This window comes from Pipistrellus kuhlii, unplaced genomic scaffold (genome assembly GCF_014108245.1).
Source record: "Pipistrellus kuhlii isolate mPipKuh1 unplaced genomic scaffold, mPipKuh1.p scaffold_m20_p_24, whole genome shotgun sequence".
In the NCBI taxonomy this organism is placed as follows: domain Eukaryota; kingdom Metazoa; phylum Chordata; class Mammalia; order Chiroptera; family Vespertilionidae; genus Pipistrellus; species Pipistrellus kuhlii.
In genome coordinates, this window is record NW_023425523.1 from 10607734 (window position 1) to 10626160 (window position 18427).

At 55.5% G+C, this 18427-nt stretch overlaps 1 protein-coding gene across 5 annotated transcripts in view; it reads left to right on the forward strand.

The window, feature by feature from the left end:
- IGSF3 (immunoglobulin superfamily member 3) overlaps nt 1-18427 on the forward strand; it is a 79722-nt gene that overhangs the window by 47598 nt on the left and 13697 nt on the right. For 3 of the 5 annotated variants that reach the window (XM_036452518.2, XM_036452519.2, XM_036452520.2), the window contains exons 5-8: nt 977-1366; nt 2664-2723; nt 5431-5832; nt 8032-8436. In XM_036452518.2, coding sequence (XP_036308411.1) covers nt 977-1366; nt 2664-2723; nt 5431-5832; nt 8032-8436 — 1257 coding nt within the window. The remainder of the gene's footprint in view (nt 1-976; nt 1367-2663; nt 2724-5430; nt 5833-8031; nt 8437-18427) is intronic. The other 2 variants (XM_036452521.2, XM_036452522.2) reach the window with 2 other exon arrangements.

The window sequence follows — 18427 nt, forward strand, 5'->3', positions numbered from 1 at the left end:
AACTGTCTCATGGAAGTGACAGTCACCACACACCAGTACATGGGTGCTGGCACCCCCTAGTGGTGACGAACTCTTCTTTGATCACGTGACCCCCGTGCCGGATCAGACGCCCAGCTCTTCGAAGGGGGCTTGTGTTCGTTGGCCACTTCAGAGGTGTTCCAGCTTTTGGTGCAAATAGGTACTTTTGGAGACACCTTCCTAAAGGTTTGACAGGTGGTGACGAGTGAAAAGCCATTCGTTTTCATTTTTCCTGCGCAGTTTTGTGTCTTATTTCCAGTATTCACATGGGGGTGAAAACTATTTCAGATTATTAATATTTGAGTTTATTGGGGTTGGGGATTCAGCACCTAGACCACTGTATGACTGTCTCAGAAATCCCAGTGGGTCCAACTACATCTGCTGAAAGTATCTGTAGTCATGTGGCTAGTGGAGCTCTGGGCTAGAGGTCAAGGCTACACCTTGGTGCTCTGCCAGGGCAGTGACCATTCAGAATTCCTTCCTGACTTTTTTTTTTTTTAATATATTTTATTGCTTTTTTTACAGAGAGGAAGAGAGAGGGATAGAGAGTTGGAAACATCTATGAGAGAGAATCACCGATCAGCTGCCTCCTGCACACCCCCTACTGGGGATGTGCCCACAACCAAGGTACATGCCCTTGACCGGAATCGAACCTGGGGCCCTTGAGTCCACAGGCCGAAGCTCAATCCACTGAGCCAAACTGGTTTCGGCTCCTTCCTGACTTTGAGGGGTTGAATCCAGGGCAGTATAAGCTATAGACAGCCTCTTGGTCTCGTCTCGACTGGGATAACAGGCCTCAGACCTCTGGGTCTGGCCACGTTGAGTCTCATATCCTGGGTGCGGTGGTGCCTTCCCTGGGGGGAGCCCGGGAGGAGGGCCTGGTGGTGGGACTGTGCCATGCGTCCCGGTGGCCGGGCCCGCACTCACCCGGACGCGCCGTGGGCCGTTGTTTCCTCAGACAAGGAGTTCACGGTGCGGCTGGAGACGGAGAAGCGCCTGTACACCACGGGCGAGCCGGCCGAGTTCCGCTGCATCCTGGAGGCGCAGAACATCCCCGACCGCTACTTCGCCGTCTCCTGGGCCTTCAACAGCTCGCTCATCGCCAGCATGGGCCCGAACGCCGTGCCCGTCCTCAACAGCGAGTTCGCCCACCGGGAGGCCCGGGGGCAGCTCAAGGTGGCCAAGGAGGGCGACGGCGTCTTTGTGCTGAAGATCTTCCACCTCCGCCAGGACGACAGCGGCAAGTACAACTGCCGCGTGACCGAGCGCGAGAAGACCGTCACCGGGGAGTTCATCGACAAGGACAGCAAGCGCCCCAAGAACATCCCCATCATCGTCCTCCCCATCAGTAAGTGGAGAGGCACCTGCTTCCTCCCCCTCCTCCCACCGTCACTGAGAGGTCAGGGGAGAGGACAGTGCTGGAGGGGAGGGGAGGAGGGGCGGGTGGGACTCTAGGGTTCGAGCTGACAGGGAAGGCCAGTTAACTGCCCCCCTTCTCTAGTCCCCTGCCCACTTGGCAACCCCCCAGGTAGGCGAGCTCAGGGCTGTGTTTGCACCTGGAGGGGGCATCGCAGTACCCAGGAGAGCAGCTCAGCTGGGAGGGACACCAGGAATTCAGGGCAGCTGTGTGCTCCCAGTGGGAATTAGGTCCCGGGAAAGTGGGGAGATGCCTGCCTGACATTTTCCTTCCGAGGGAGGATTTCAAATCAGAAAGCTCCTTGTAAAGAAGGACTTGCCCTCCGGGTTTTGGGGTGGAGGGATTGGCATGTCCCTCGTTTTCCCTTCCCTGTGGAAACTGTGGCTTTTGAAAGTCAGTGGCTGGGACCTCTCACATCTTCCCGGGCGTGGACTTTTAAAGCTGACGTCCAAGGCCGCTCAGGCGGGCTCCCTGCCCCCCGGGCGCTGGCACTGTCTGGGTGGGTCACCGTCGTGGCTGCCCACCTGTGTTTGCCCGTGTTCAGTCATCCATAGTCTCAGGATGTCCTCATTAATACCTCATTTCTCTCATGGGTCTATTTTTAGTAAAAAGAGAATGAAAAACTTAGGATGCTCTGAGTCTAAACAAGATGGGGACATTTTTTAAACTAACCGTTAACCCTTTCTCAGCTGTTCAGACTGTTCTTCCTCTCACCTTACCCGGCTTCCTTTTCATTCTTACTATGTTTTTAATATAGCTCTCTTCAAGTCTGAAGGAAAAAGACCGCACAAGCGTCTTCCCACTCTTTCTCCTTTTCTCACCAACAGGATTACTCTCTTTTCATGCCTATTAAAAAAAAACAAAAAACATGTGTGCACACCTAATTACCTCGAAATTCTTCTGTTACTAGACTTCGCCCAGCCCACCCCCGCAATGCCTCGCATGGTGCTTTGCATAGGGTAGGTGCTTGCGGAGTATCTGTAGGATTGAGACTGTGGAATCGAATGCCCACTCTCTCTCCCCTGTTTTCCTGTCGGTCAGTGTCTGCCTTAACCGTGCACGGACTCTCTGCTTTTAAATCTGCAACTAATTCCTTGTTGTGTCGTAAGGATCCAGTGAAGGGCAGCCACGCTGTGTGCTTCCTCTATCTTTTGTGCTAAGAGATTTCCCCCCCACCCCTTCCGAGAACGTGTTTGATGATCTGTGGCCTGCTGTATTGCTTTTCCAGCAGATGACTGGGTAGTTAAAGTCCCCCAGAACCACCAGATCCTGCCCCAAGGCCACTTGGGTAAGTCTACCAAAGCAAACGATCACGTCGGTAATGATGGTAATACCTTGGACTCTAATGGCGCTTTTCCTCCCAAGAGCCTCAACGTGCTTCTGCATCTGTCATCTTCCCCACGTTCCCCCCCTTCAAGTCCCCGTAGAGGCCCATATCGTGTCCGTTATATGAAGGAAGAAGCCGGAGCACAGCCGGAGCCATGGCTGAGCCAGTTCCGTCAGAGGTTGAGCTTGCGCTGCAGGAGAACTCTCTGCTTCTAACCCCATGTCCACTGCTCTGCGCTTAGCCTGTGCCACACCACCAACCTCCTGGTTTGAAAGTTCATTTGACAACATGCCCTCAGGTTCTCATTAAACCTGTCCAGGTTGGCATTCGGTCCATAGTGTTTTAATGGTCGGCTGCCTTTTCTCGGGCCCAAGAACACCGGTGAATAGACTCACGGGCAGCATCTGCATTTGCCTTTGCCTGGGCTGCCGGGATGGACACACAGCCCCACGTGCTAAGTGTGCGGTTTTCCAGGCTTGCTAGAATAACAGCGCGCCCCCAGCAGCCCTCACAATACAAGCCAGGCTTCCGTGAGAGTCCATGGGGGTGACAGGAGGAGGTGAGGGTGACACCCCGCAAGCCGTTCTTCCGATGGAGGCCCGCAAAGGGATTTCCCCTGGATGCTGACGTTGCCCTCACTCGGAATGGATAACCCTGGGGATGAGTCTTTAATCCGAAGAGGAATCTTGTTGCTATTAATGACGAGATGAAAAACAGCCACCTCATCCAACACTCTCAGTGTCATGACCCCGAGAAGTAGGAACTGTTAGTATGTCTTATGTACTTGAGATTTCAAAGCTTGGGTGGGGTTAGGTAAGGACCCAAGATTGCAGAATGAGGCCCAGGTGTCCTGCCTCCAAACCCTTGCTTTTAGCCACCAGTGCTGTGGATGCGGGCTCATAGGAGGCTTACCATCGCCCCGAATCTCTCAGGGAGGTTGCCCTCCCAGGAGCATTCATGTTCCCCTTATGCAGACCTGTTTTCCTTTTATTTATTTTTCATGTAAAACAAGCCAGGCTGAGAAGCAGGTACACTCACCTTAACCAGAGTACACGCAGGGGTTCGGTGCTCACCTTCGCCTCTTTCTGCCTGTGGGGGAATCCAGGGGGAAAGGCCTGATTCAGATGCATGGTCCTGGGTATGGGGGTGTCCCCTCAGTGACTGGGTGTGCCTCTCAATCGGGGACTTGATTGCATCGATTGATTTAAAATGTCTGTGTCTGTTTCACGTGGGCAGTGCCCAGAAAATTGGAACCAAATTAGTTACGGTATTTTGTGTTCTTTTACACTTACTATGGCTTTTTGAAGTCAATATAGGTAACTGTACAAAATAATATGCTCATGATTCAGATAGATTAGAATATCCATGATGTTTACAAAAAAACAAAGAGTTGTTGGGGATAGTGAAATCAACCCTGATCACGGAGTCCAGGTTTTGAAAACTTAGTATGTTTTAGGCGGTTTATATACATGGTCTCATTTACTTTTTAATCTTTAAAAAACTGTACGAGATAAATAACACTCTCCCTGTCTAGTTGAATTTAAGTAGTTTGGTTGAGTTCATAGAGCAAAGCAGTGAAGGGAGTGGACTCCTTATCCCAAACTTTTCTAAAAATATGTTTTTATTGTTTTTAGAGAGGAAGAGAGAGGGAAGGAGAGAGAAACATCAACGGTGAGAGAGATTCATTATTCATTGATCGGTGGCCTCCTGCACACCCTTACTGGGGATCAACTCCCCAACCCAGGCATATGTCCTGATTGGGAATCGAACTGTGACCTTCCTGGTTCATAGGTCGATGCTCAACCACTGAGCCACACTGTCCGGGCCTTTCCCCACACTTTGATTGGCAGAATGTTTCACAGCGAGAAGCGGTGAAACCCCAGGGCTGAGTGTGGACAGGCAGGACGGCGAGCCTGTGGCTTGTCTCCTCCTCGGTGTTAATGCAAGTGTGGAAGCTCACTCCCCGCACACTCTGTGAGACTGGACCATCTGTGCCCAGGAGTACCCGCAGCCACGCACACGTCACTCCAGATACTTCCTGTCTTTTTTTTCCTCCCTAATATGGTCCCGAAGGTCTCAGATGGCACGTTACCAATGCCAGCCTCTATTTGACTGCCACAGCACCAAGGGGTGGGAGTAGAATTTTCAAGGAGTTCAACCTAATAGAAATCCAAATTGAAAAGCCTTGAACCCCAGCTGAACCAATAACCCGATGCATTGCTTTATGCCCTACGCATAATGGCATTGGTTGTATTTTTTTTTAATTGATTTTTAGAGAGAGAGGATAAGAAGAGGGGTAGAGAAATAGAAACATTGGTGAGCTGGCTGCCTCCTGCAGACACCCCTACGCATGTGTCCTGGCCGGGAATCAAACCAACAACTTCTTGGTTCCTGGATTGACACTCAACCACTGAGCCACACCGGCCGGGTGGTTATATTTCTTAGGTTCTGATCCAGCCCCAGGTCTAAGACCCTCCTTACCCTGGTCCTCTGCACACGGCCTCCTCGGTGATCAGGAGCAGTGCCCGGAACCAGCCAGGGCCACCCCAGCCAGGGTCCGGGCTCTCAGCCTGCAGAGGGTGTGACGCTGCACCCATCCTCCTTTCTCCTCTACGGGGAGGGCGCGGCGGAGACCCGACCCCCAGCTGCGCTCTCCCCCTGTCCCCAGAGAGCAGCTTCTCCGTGGAGGTGGCCGGCAACGCCAGCGTGGTCCTCGAGGGCGAGCACCTGCGCTTCTCCTGCAGCGTCCGCACGGCGGGCAGGCCCCAGGGCCGCTTCTCCGTCATCTGGCAGCTCGTGGACAGGCTCAACCGCCGCAGCAACATCATGTGGCTGGACCGGGACGGCACCGTGCAGCCGGGCGCGTCCTACTGGGAGCGCAGCAGCTTCGGGGGCGTGCAGATGGAGCAGGTGCAGCCCGGCTCCTTCAGCCTGGCCATCTTCCACAGCAGGAAGGAGGACGAGGGCCAGTACGAGTGCCACGTGACCGAGTGGGTGCGGGCCGTGGACGGCGAGTGGCAGGTCGTGGGAGAGCGCTGGGCCAGCACCCCCGTCGCCATCACGGCTCTCGGTGAGTGAATGTCCCGGAAGCTTTCTGCAGGGCCGCGGGGGGGGCTGCCCCCGGGTCAGGAACCCTCCCGTGACCCGTATCGGTCGGTCCTGCCAGGGCAGAGGGCACCTTCAAATGGTTTAATGGAAGGAACGCGCTGCGGAAGCGTGGGCAGGGCTGAAGGTTCCATCGATGCATGGCGGGGCCCTGGGGCCGGTGACTGGAACCACTCGTGGGTGTGGGTAGCGGGGGTGAAGCTGTGAGAATGCTGGCCAGAGGACCGAGGCCTCTCAGCAGGACGTGGCGGCCCGGGGAGAGGACATGCCACCTTCAGCGCTGGCTGAAGAGCAGGCACACAGCCAGGAAGCTGCTCTTCTGCCCCCCGGCTCCTCCACCTTGCTGCTGCCCAGTGCCCAGCCATCCTGAAAGGCTCAGAGCAGGGCAGACACGGGCAGGGAACCACCTTGATTCCCTGAGTGGACAGACAGGATGGCGAGGTCTCTTCCTGGCCGTGCTGTGCTCCAAGCTGAGTCTGAGTACTTGGCCAGGAGGCAGACACTTCCATTTTACAAGGAGACGGAGTGAGACTGTAACTGATTTGCTCAGGGCTGTAGCTTTTCAACGCCAGACCCAACTACCTGAACCTAGCAAACCAGCCATCTATCTCAATTTTTTCCCAAAGCCTGTGCTTTGGTATTCTCTCCGAGGCCCCTCCTTAAGAAAGCGATGTCCTCATTAGCATGAAATTAAAAGATACCAGAGAAGATTAGAAGGACTCCTTATGGGGCCCTTAAAGAGGCTTCCGTCAACACGCATCTGCCTAATATGTGAACACGCGTCTGCCTAATGCAATCCGTGTGGTGCATTGTAAAGGGCGGGCGTCTGCTGCTTTGCTGGGAAGGTAGCTTGTCCCGTTCGGGTCTGCTGTTTCCAGGAGACCCTGCGGACACTTGTCCTGGAGACTTGGTCCCACTCCCTGAGGCCGTATTGTCCTCCCTCTCCCCCGGGCGGGGCCGCTGGTGCTCCTGCATACACTGCGGTAAAGACGCAGCCTGAGCGGGTCTGCTCCCCACAGAGTCCTCCATTCCCATGCCACCCCCATTCTGATCCCCAGGTTAGAATGCCGTTGACTCTCTAAAAGCTTAATCTCAGAGATCGACCTGCTTCCTGCAGTCCCCACACAGCTCCGATTTCTGTCTCCAGGAGCTTCATCCAGAGGTTGAGTTTTCTGATGAGCTCAGTCCTGTGCCTACGCTCATCGCCGTGGGCACCTGTGGACACAGAACCCGTGAGGAAAGCTCCGGGCACCCAACAGCGGTAGCTTTTCCTGTCCTGTGAGCTTAGGAATACCAAGGAGTAGGGCTGGTCCGTCGGGATTGTTCCTCTGGAAGTCATTTTACGGTTCCAGGTTGTCCCCGATTCTAACGCTTCCTAGCTCTGTGGCCTTGAGCAAGTGACTTAACTCCTCGCTGCCTCTACTTCCCTATCTGTAAAATGGGTCCATGCAAAGATTAACATGTGTCTGGTGGTTCCCACAGCCAGGGGGTCTCCAAGAGGCTCTGACCTGGGACCCCTGGAGCCTAGCTCTGCTCACCTGCTTGCCACACCTGGGGCGCTTCTGTCCAAAGCCATAGTCAGAGTGGCCCAAGGGTGGGCACAGGAAGAACAGGAAGGCTCCCTGGAGTAAGGTCACCTGTTCAGCCTAAACTAAATGACAGCACACGAATTTGCATGGGGCGATGTGGCCATATGAAGGAAATAGCTGTGGGGCTTTTTTCTCCTGCGTTAGCATGGAATCCCAGGATTTTTAGGAATGGGGGGCGATGGATCCACATAGGTCCTCCAGCTTCTGAGCCCGAATGGCCATGAAGAGGCCATTGCAAGGTCAGCAGGGATCGGTAATGCTGCTCAAGGCAGCTGCCCGATCTCTCTCTCTCTGTGGTCTTATGAACGGTGGGCCTGTGCCTCCACGTGATCGCTAACGGGATCCTGGCCTGGGCATCAGAGCAGGCCCGAGAGCCTTTGCTCTGCCCCGGGGGAACCACCAGACACATGTTAAATCTCTGCATGGACCCATTTTACAGACAGGGAAGTAGAGGCAGAGAGGAGTTAAGTCACTTGCTCAATGCCACAGAGCTTCTGCCAAGACCCCCCGTCGCCGCGTCACACCCCCTGAGACAACCCGTGACCCAGGCTCGCGCCTGTCTGTTCCCTCTCCAGAAACGGGCTTCGCGGTCACCGCCATCTCCCGCACGCCGGGGGTCACCTACAGCGACTCCTTCGACCTGCAGTGCATCATCAAACCCCACTACCGGGCCCGCGTCCCCGTGTCCGTGACCTGGCGGTTCCAGCCGGTGGGCACCGCTGAGTTCCACGACCTGGTGACCTTCACCCGGGACGGAGGGGTGCAGTGGGGGGACAGGTCCTCCAGCTTCCGCACCCGCACGGCCATCGAGAAGGTGGAGTCCAGCAACAACGTCCGCCTGAGCATCAGCCGAGCCAGCGACACGGAGGCGGGCAAGTACCAGTGCGTGGCGGAGCTGTGGCGGCAGAACTACAACAACTCCTGGACGCGGCTGGCCGAGCGGACCTCCAACCTGCTGGAGATCAGGGTGCTGCAGCCAGGTAGGGGCTCCCCGCGCTGGCGCCGGGCGAGACGCAGGAGGGGACGGAGGCCCTCCGTGTGGCCGCTTTCACTTCCCGGCCTGTGATGTTGAGAAATTTCAAAGCCATGGGAAGGTGAGAGAATGAATCTCCCTTTCTTGGCCCGTGGTTAACGTCTTAACCGTATCTGTTTCCTCCCTCGGTGGGTATTTTGTTGTTGAACCACTGGAGGGTAAGTTGGTGTCATCAGAGCACTTCCTCCTCAGTACTTGAGCGTGAACCTCTTAAGAACAAGGACATGTGATGACAGGACGTCACTGACCTTTTCCCGGCTCCTAACCAGTCCAGCCGGGGACCACACAGCACTTCTATAATAGTTGTCACGTCCCTTTACGTCCCTTTACTCTGGAGCAGTGGGCTGAGACACCGGCGTCTGTGAAAGGGTCCGGGCTGTTTTGCTGGAAGCCCTGTCTCAATGTCATCTCCCGTATCCTTGCCACAGCGGTGTGAGTACGGTACGTGGCCCCGTTTGCAGACCAGGGACCCCACGTGGGGAGGGAAGGGGGCCTTCCTGAGCATCTGCTCTGCGCTGGCTGCTGAGGCTGGTTATTTTACCAGATTTCCCGGCCGCCCCCGGAAAAGGTTGCCCAGCACAGGGCCGCCTAGCCGGTGGGGGTGGTGGAGCCAGGATTTGCACCCTGCGCTGCCCTTCTGCTGCTGGTGTCCTGACCCCAGGCCAGTCCGCTTCTGCTGAGTTTGAGCTCCGTTCTTCCATGGGGCTGAATCCCCCAGGAGGTGGTGAGGATGCCTAGTCTCACCTTCATCCGGCCCATCCCCTAACACGGGAGTGGGTAAGTGCGTGCCTCTCCCACGGTTTCCTCGGCCTCTGTCCGGTCTGCCGCTGGGTTGGAAGCTGGGTGAGGGAGGAGCCCAGGCCGTGGTCCCGGCCCTGAACCGGTGGGCGCGGGCACCCGCCCAGGCGGCAGACCGTGGGGGTGGATGGCGGGCGACTTTTCAAAGGCTTTTTTTCTGGCTTTCTGACAACCTCCCACTTTGCGAAGACGGTTTGAACATCTTGCAAAAAGGATTTTTCTTTCCGCTCACGGCCGCGGTCCGTGTCCAGCCCGGTCTGCTGGGCCGCTTCAGATGGTCACGGTGTTGTTTTCAGCAATGCGGGGTTACAGAGGGCAGTGTCTGAGTTTACCCTTCACCTCTCCTAACCCATAAAGAGTCTTGCGTGTCCCCGAGCTTGGAACAAAGGAGTCGCATAAACAAAGGGGCCAGTCCTTGGCCAATGAGAGCCGAGTCCTGGACGACAAGATGGCTGGGGGAAGAGGCTGTTGTGCTTAAGTGGGTTTTCAGGTTAATGGAGGGCGAAGCAGAAACCCATTTCCTGTGAGCCCGCGTGTGGGAAGTGCTCGGGGACGCGCTCGCCTGCCTTCCTGAGTGACTTGGAGACAGTAATTGCCTCTCATGTGGTCTCCTGGCCCCGGGGCGGGCATGGGAGCTGCAGGGAGGGGACATGGTTCTGCTGCCCTCAAAGGCAGGGGACACCAAGACTTTGCCTAACGCTGCCTTTTTTGCATAAATCCCTAATATCATCTTCTTTCTGTTGCTCCTGGGAATCTGAGGCTGGAGCTCATGAGGGAAGAATAAAGAATTAACTTATCGAAGGTTCATGTTGTTCCGATTCTGATCAATTGACGGTGTTACTAAAGGAGATAAGGGCCAACAATGGGCCCCAGGCTGTGAGCTCAGGCCTTCTGTTTTCTTTTCATTCCACCCACCAGTGAAAGGCGGAGATATTTGCTTCTCCTCGATGGTGTCTCCATGAGGAAACTCGAGGCGCCAGGTGTGAGGAGCCTCGAGGGGGGCAGGCCAGCCTGGTACGCGGGAGCCTGGCATTGGATCTGAGCTTGGAGCCCGGGTCTCGGTGCCCAGACACCTCCACTTTCCATGGTCCCGCTTCAGTGCCTCCTGGTGGAGGAAGCGGCTGGAGGCGGCAGATCTGCTCCGAGGACTGTCTGTGTCGGGTGTGGCTTGGTTGAGTCGTTGGTGTTCTCTCGCTGTAAAGGGTGCAGTGTCACCGTGCTGGGCTGTGTGTGGTGAGGCCCGTGCCCAGAGGTGCCCAGTCATGCCTCTCGGGGCCCTGGGGAGGCTGGAGGGAGCGGGTTGGCGCCCGGTCCGCACACTCCCCGGAGTGGCTGAGGCACCAGGAGAGCACCTCCCTTAAGTGTTACTGCCTCCCCTTTATGAAATATTGATGCACTTAGCACTTACTATGTTCCAGGGAGCCTCGTGTTTGTGTTTGCTCTCTCCCCCCTCTCCCCCTACATTCTGCTTGGTCCTGGAGCTTTGATGTGGGGGACACAGGAATGGAAAAGTACCAGAGGCTGCCTGCACCCGAGACCGTGTTGGATGCGTGGTGTCTATAACCTCCTTTCATCTTCACTGCACCCTGGGAGGAAGGCGCTGATCTTCCATTTATTTATTTTTTAATATTTTTTTCTCTCTTGATTTCAGAGAGGAATGGGGGCAGGGGAGAGAATCATTGATCAGCTGCCTCCTGCATGCCCCGCACTGGGGGGTCAAGCCTGCAACCCGGGCATGCGCCCTGACAAGGAATCGACCTCCTGGTTCATAGGTCAACACTCAACCACTGAGCCACGCCGGCCAGGGCTGTTGCTTTCCCATGTATAAAGGGAGTAACAGGCTCAGGGAGGCTTGCTGACGTCCAGTAAATAGTGGGAAGGTAGAACTGGAACGCAGTTCCAGTGTGCCTGAGTAAGAAGCAATTGGTGATAAAAGGGGACTTTGACCTTTTTTAAGGCTCTGTCATCAGAACTTACTCCTCTGCGTCCTGTAACAGTCTCATTTACAGAGGATTGTGGTATTTTCTAGCCAGGTTTTTTTTTAGTCTTCTCAGGAACCTTCTTGGGTACCATGTACTTTTCTTCAGTTTCTATTCTGTCTGGTTTACCACCCTGGATTTTGTTTTTTTAATCTTCTTTCACAAACATTTAAATTAGTCTTTTTAAGTTGGGGGTCACAGGGTACCCCTAGAGGCACAGCTTGCCAATGGTGTCGGTGTAGGAGTTTAATTTGTACCTCCTCCATCTCCTCTGCTTCTTCTAATTTTTCCCATAGGTCAGCTCTAAGACCTGGGGAGCTCAAAGCCCGTGCTGGTGTCTCTTCGTTCTGCTCTCCCCCCTCAAAACATGGATCCTGCCGAAACCGGTTTGGCTCAGTGGATAGAGCGTCAGCCTGCGGACTGAAGGGTCCCGGGTTCGATTCCGGTCAAGGGCACATACCTTGGTTGCGGGTACATCCCCAGTAGGGGGTGTGCAAGAGGCAACTAATCGATTATTCTCTCTCATCGATGTTTCTAACTCTCTATCCCTCTCTCTTCCTCTCTGTAAAAAATCAATAAAAAAAAAAACACATGGATCCTTATCCCTAGTCCAGTGTCTTCCATAGAAAGGTCCCCCGCTGCCTGCCCACCCCTCTCTTTTCAGAATATTTGGCTGCATATTCTCATTCCAAAAGAATCAAATAGAAACCGAGGGACCGTTGGCTCACTGGTCCATTTATCCACCTTCTTACTGCCGACATCATCCGCTCCCACGAAGGCTCCCTGTGGTCTGTGCCCAGGCCAGCCCTCGCCAGAGCCACCTGCTGAGCTGGCCACATCTCAGGGACCTGATTCACCACAATGTCTGGCTGGCTGGCACCCCCGTCCGTTTGTTGTGGGTCTGTCATTGACCATTCTGCACGCGTGCTTCTAATCCGAAATGCACACGGCCCAGGAAATCTTCCAGGAATGCCACGCTCCTGGTCTGTCGTGGGTTTAGCTCGCTTCACTCCACGGGGCATTTAAAGGCAGGACTTGAAGCCGGTTCAACATATTCGATTCTTAGCTCTCAGCCTTCTCCCCCCCCCCCCCCCCCATTGTGTACATCCCTAAATACAGAAGCAATAAGGGAAATGTCAGCATTCATTTTCCAAATGTTTACGACCGTGCCTGAGTCTGGCTATTAAGTACTGCACATTAAAATCGACACGGCAATAACCAGGCCTCCCGGAGTACAGCCTCCGGTCTGGAAGGCCCACTTGTCAGGGCGCATTCTGCTGGGATTTCACTGATGGGCGGTCAGGATGAATATTTAATACCTCCGGGATGCTGCCAAGTCTGTTTTCTGCGTTTCTTCCTGCTGACCCAGCAGACTGGGAACGCTGGGGGCTTTTTCTTCGACGTCTGTGAGCCCAGGGCACGTGACAGTGGCTCTCCTTGTCACACAGTCTGGTAGGCGGCAGGCTGCCTCATCCCTCAGAGGGATTAGCCCCTGCTTTATTAGCCCCCGTGTGCATGTGGCTGCTGCCTGCTGGGTGCTCAGAGGTGGAGTGAGCCACGAGGGCGAGAGCCCTGGAGGTGCCCCGGGCCTCATTGCCATGCGACTCCGGGTCACCGAGTCACCGAGCTGAGGTCCTGCTCTGTCCACAGATAGGGCCTGTCTGGGTTACTAATTAGCTGTTTCCACTTCCAGACTTTCTCTCTTAAAAAAATATATATGTGTGTATATATATATATTTTTATTGATTTCAGAGAGGAAGGGAAAGGGAGAGAAAGAGATAGAAACATCAATGATGAGAGAGAACCATTGATCAGCTGCCTCCTGCATGCTCCCTATTGGGGATTGAGCCTGCAACCTGGTCATGTGTCCTTGACCAGGAATTGAACCTTGACTTCCTGGTTCATAGGTCCACATGCAATCCCTGAGCCACATTGGCGGGGCTTGTTGTGTCCTCCTTGCTCCTCTCAGTGCCTTCTGTAAGCATGTTTGAGCATCTACCGTGTGCCAATCTCCCAGCTGGGGCTGCAGAGATGGGTGTGTCCCAGTTCCCACCTTGTGGGCTCTCCTGGGAAAGGAGGAGTTTGGGGGTGACCGTGGAGCCGGCTAGGGGTGGGCAGTCGGCCCGAGGAGAAAAGGGGCTTCCCTGGGGGTGGGCGCACAGAAGGAGCCGTGGGGCCTTTCGGCCTCAGCGCAGAGTGTGGAGAAAGGACACGCAGCATGCGTGTTTTGATATAACTGAAGCCTGAGTCGGGGGAGAGCTCATCCCAGGCAGTCGACAAGGGCCAGGGAGCTCCTTTTGTACCGGGAAGCACAGAGGTCACCATATGTGATGGTTAAAAGCCAGGACAGGCCCTAACCGGTTTGGCTCAGTGGATAGAGCGTCGGCCTGCGGACCGAAGGGTCCCAGGTTCCATTCCGCCAGGGGCATGTGCCCTGGTTGTGAGCACATCCCCTGTGGGGTGTGTGCAGGAGGAGGCTGATCGGTGTTTCTCTCTCATCGATGTTTCTAGCTCTCTATCCCTCTCCCTTCCTCTCTGTAGAATTAATAATTAATAATAATAATAATAATAATAATAATAAAATAAAAAATAAAAAGCCAGGACAGACCAGCCTGGGCTTGAATCCCACTCGACCGCTAATCGGTGGTGTGGCCGTGGGCAAGTGATTTTATAAAACTGAGGATAACAATATTTACTTCACAGGACTGGTGCAGACCAAATCGTGAATATTTAGAGAGTGCTTATAATACAGCCCATGTAGAATTACATAAGTTCGTTAAACACGAATGTTCTAAACCGAGCAATTAGGACTTTACATCATACTCAGAACATATTCTCTGACGAACAGCGTGTAACGGTCCCTCTACTGCTGTACAATGGGATTCATGGACGGTGTAACCTTTCTACTCACATAACCTTTAAGAGTTGTTACAGCGCCCTCATTGTGGATAAAGGAGGGGTCTTTAAAAAAGCAGTTAATGTTAAAACAATGGTTTTAACCTATCCTCGTTCAGGGGCAGCCGCCTGAGGAGGAGCATCTCTGGGGAAGGTGGGGTCGGGGGTTCGGGGAGCAGCAGCAGGGCAGAGGCGCTGCTAGTCTGTCCCCACGTCACGGATGGGGGTTCTGAAATCCTGTGCAGCTTACAGTGCCGGACAGGGCAGAGAGGAACCCCCCTTCGTCTGCCTGACGGACATTAACACTACGCAGAACCACGTGTGGATGGTAAAGTGAAGCGGGCCCCGGGCTCAGAGACTGTCCTCATCCGCACGGATGTCACTGGAAAGTCACGCAGGACAGGAAGACGAGACAAGTTGCATGGGGTCATCCAGATATGGGTTTGCATCTATGCTGGCTCCAGCCCATCGCATCCCTGCCGACCGGAGGCTGCCCACAGGTGTCCGTGATGACCTTTGGTGCTGAGCGGCAGGCGGACTCAGCTGGCAGGGTCAGCCCCGGCTGGCAGTTGGCAGCTTCGGAAGCTCTCCCCACGGAGGCTGGGCTGGAGGCAGGGACACTGGTATGCGGGGCAAGTGTAAGGTCTGCAAAAGAGGTGATGAGCGCCTTACGCATGTCCGCGGGGAGAAAGAAGACAGGGGCTGCCCTGTCCGGTGTGGCTCAGTGGATAGTGCATCGGCCTGCGGACTGAAGGGTCCCAGGTTTGACTCCGGTCAAGGGCATGCACCTTGGTCTCGGGCACATCCCCAGTGGGGAGTGTGCAGGAGGCAGCTGATTGATGTTTCTCTCTCATTGATGTTTCTAACTCTCTATCCCTCTCCCTTCCTCTCTGTAAAAAAATCAATAAAATATATTTAAAAAAAGAAGAGCAGGGGCTGAGGGCAGGGTCAGGATGTGGACTCTTAAGTGTGGGACCTGCTCCACTGGCAGAGGCCTTTCCCGCGGGGGTGGGGCACACACACACTCTCCCTTCATTGTCTCCCAGCTCTTGGCGGACTTACTGTCCTCATTTGGAAACAACCTCTGCTGTCCAGCCGCCGGCCCCCTCCATCCCTAGCATCACTGACCACGTTACAGACCTGTAACAGCACAGCGTCTTCCTTCTCTCCTCACTCCCTTACTGCCCACCTCGCCGCCCTGCTGCCTCCGGCTCCTGCTCCCACCGCTGCTCGGACACTGCCCAGTCCAGGGTTCCCCGTGGCCACCTCACCATCACACCCTGGTTCTTAAACCATCACACCCTGGTTCTCACCATCACCCGGAGGCCCGGTGACAGCGCGGGGCCAGGCCCTACCTGTGGTGGGGTGATTCTGTGCTCTCAGCCAATCCCCAGGGGACAGTGGGGGTCCAGGGGCCGCACCCTGAGAGCCCCCCAGGAGATCAGGGTCCGGGACACCCTCCACACCCCTCGCCGTCGCAGGCTTCCTTTCTAACATCCTCGGCCCATGGCCACATCCTGTGCCCTGAATACGGCGACAGAGGTCTCACCTTGGCTCGCCTGACGCTCTCCCGGGGCTGCCCTGGCGCACTCCTCCTCTGCCCGGGGACCACCCACTCACGTGTTTCTCAGGGCCCAGCCCCGGTGTCACTTACTTTTTGACAAGGTCTCTCTCTCCCGTCACTTCCCTTTACATTCCCATACCTCCAGGAAGAGATTGCTCACATATCTGTTCAGTCATCCACTTATTAAGTTGAGTAGCAGATGACTGGGTCATAGTCCTTGTCCTTCAGATGCGTATAATTCCTTAAGGAAGGAGAAGGCCTTCAGAAAATCCGCAAGTGTCGGGGAGGCCGTGGAGAAAAGGGAGCCCTCGCACACTTTTGGTGGGGTTGTAAGTTAGCGCAGTGGTGATTCCGCAAAAAAAAATTTTTTAAAAACAGAGCTGCCATTCGATCCAGCAATCCCATTTCTGGGTACGTGTCTAAAGGAAACGACAACACTGCTTCCTACCCCTGTGTTCATTGCATCATCACTTACAATAGCCAAGATGTGAAAGCAGCCTAGGTGTCACTGGCCAGTGAATGGGTCAGAGAGGATGTGGTACGTGTATATGGTGGAATGTGACTCAGCCATTGGCGACAACATGGATGGGCCTTGAGGGCCTGGTGCTCAGTGCTGAGCGGAGTGTGAGCCCGCAGGAGGGGCCTCGCTGAGCCTCGCCGGCCCCCCTCTGCCTGTGCCGCTGGCTCGCAGTGGGGCTCAGTCCTCCGCCTCTCCGAGCCCACTCGCTCACACTGCCACGTCCATGGCTCCTCGGGCTTCACGGTGTCTGAGCCAGCTGGGGTCTTCACCTGGAGGCTGCCAGCCTGCGTTTCTAACCAGCTGCCCGGTGACGCCGACGCTGCTGGTCCGCGGACAGCAGTTTTCGTAGGACGGTTGTCGCTTACGATGGACAGTTCTCAGTCGGACGCTGTGCTGTGAGCATGGGACTGAGCTCAGAGACCAACAAGAGACAGGCATAGTGAAGTGGAAGGGCGTATGTGTTCCATACCAGGCTCTGTGCTCACCCCTTTCTAGAAACCACTGCTGATGGATCTGCACACACTCCTGAGACATGAGGTAGGAACTAGGCTGGTTCTGATCTTTCGGAAGAAATACCCACAGACCCCGGGGGCTGGGCTCCCCTGACTCTGGAGGAAGGTGGCACAGACCAGTGGCACGGCGCCCAGGGCAGCGCCGGCAGGATGCTGCCTCATTAGTCTCGGGGCTGCAGGCTCGCCTGTGCTTCCGGAAGGGTCCTCCCTGACCTTGGGATGTGAAGGGAGGAACCTCAGAGCGTGGAGCGGGAGCTGACTCCTCGTCCACCTGCCAGGCACGCACCGCGTCTCCAAAACGCCTCTCTCTCAGGCTTTCCGGCATGTCACAATATTTTGACACAAGAAGGAAAATAAGAACGGAAATGCTTTGAAACAGTCCCTTGGATTCTTGTCCTCAGAGACCATGTGACCGAACTGAAGTTTAGTCATAGGGTTCCAGTTTAACGTATGCAGTTACTATAGCAATTGAGGTTTCCTTAGTAACTAGCCGTTGCAAAAATAATCTGGCCCCAATTAGTAATACATTTTAAAGCTCCTTCTGCCCTACACCTAGCAGCCCAGAGTTTTTGGCCAAGGACCAGATGATGCAGGGAGTGTCCTGTGCACCCACACAGAGAGAGTTGCATGCAGTTGGGTGAACTGGGCTGGAAAGCAATGGAAAGGGCTAGTCGTCTTAAGTATCGTAGGAACCCAACCTGGAAAGTCGACTGGCTGGCAGGCTGATGTGAATGAGTTTGCCAATGGCGGGGGGGGGCGGGGCTTTCTGGTAAGCCCCGCCCTAGGTCCAGTGTGCCCCCGAGGTGATTGTGTCTGAAGAAGGGATCAGGCAGGAGACTGGGCTTGGTCCTCGAAAAGAGGAAGCGACCGGTGGGGCGTGGGACCCCACCGGGGTTTCTTTCGTGTCCCTGCGAGGGATGGCCGTGATGGCTGCAGCAGCCGGCAGGCGTGAGCGTTCAGCAGCCCCTCTTGCGGAGTGTCGCCTGATTCACCAGGCGTGCCCTCCGCTGAGCCTCCGCTTCGAGCTGCCCTCGCGGTCAGGGCGCCGGGTGTCCGATCCTGCTGGCGCCTCCGCTGGCGGAACCCTCTCGGCCATTCGGAAGGGTGGTCCCCGAGTGGCCAGCCTGCCCCGGTGTCGGCCTGCGGCCTTCGGAGGCTGCAGGTGCCTTGGCACGTGGGACTCGGGCCGGATGCTGCCTGTGCACTCCCAGCGGTAAGCGAGCCAGCGGCCAGCACTACCCGGGGAGGCCCGGGACCAGCCGAGGGCACAGGCCTTGGTCTGGAGCCCGACACTGCCCGGCAGGGGTTGCTGGGGACAGCCTTGGCACCCCTGGCCTGGCCTCCCTTCCCTCCAAGGTCCCTGCCTGGCCCTGGCTCTCTTTCTCAGCAGGTCTCCAAAGGCCAAGTGTGAAGAGGGATGGAAGTGGGTGACGGCTTTCCTATTAGCGTTCTAGGACAGTGGTCGGCAAACTGCGGCTCTCGAGCTTTCCTCTGTGGAAGCTGCATGGGGCGTGGGGACTCCAGGGCGAGTCCCGGGAGATGCGTGAGACACCTCCTGGAGGTACATTGTACCGTGAAAAGGAATGTTTTTTCTCTGTCACCTAAAAGCAAGGGAGCCATTAGATTGTTCAAGCAGGGAAAGGATGTGGGCAGATCTGTGCTGTCGCTGG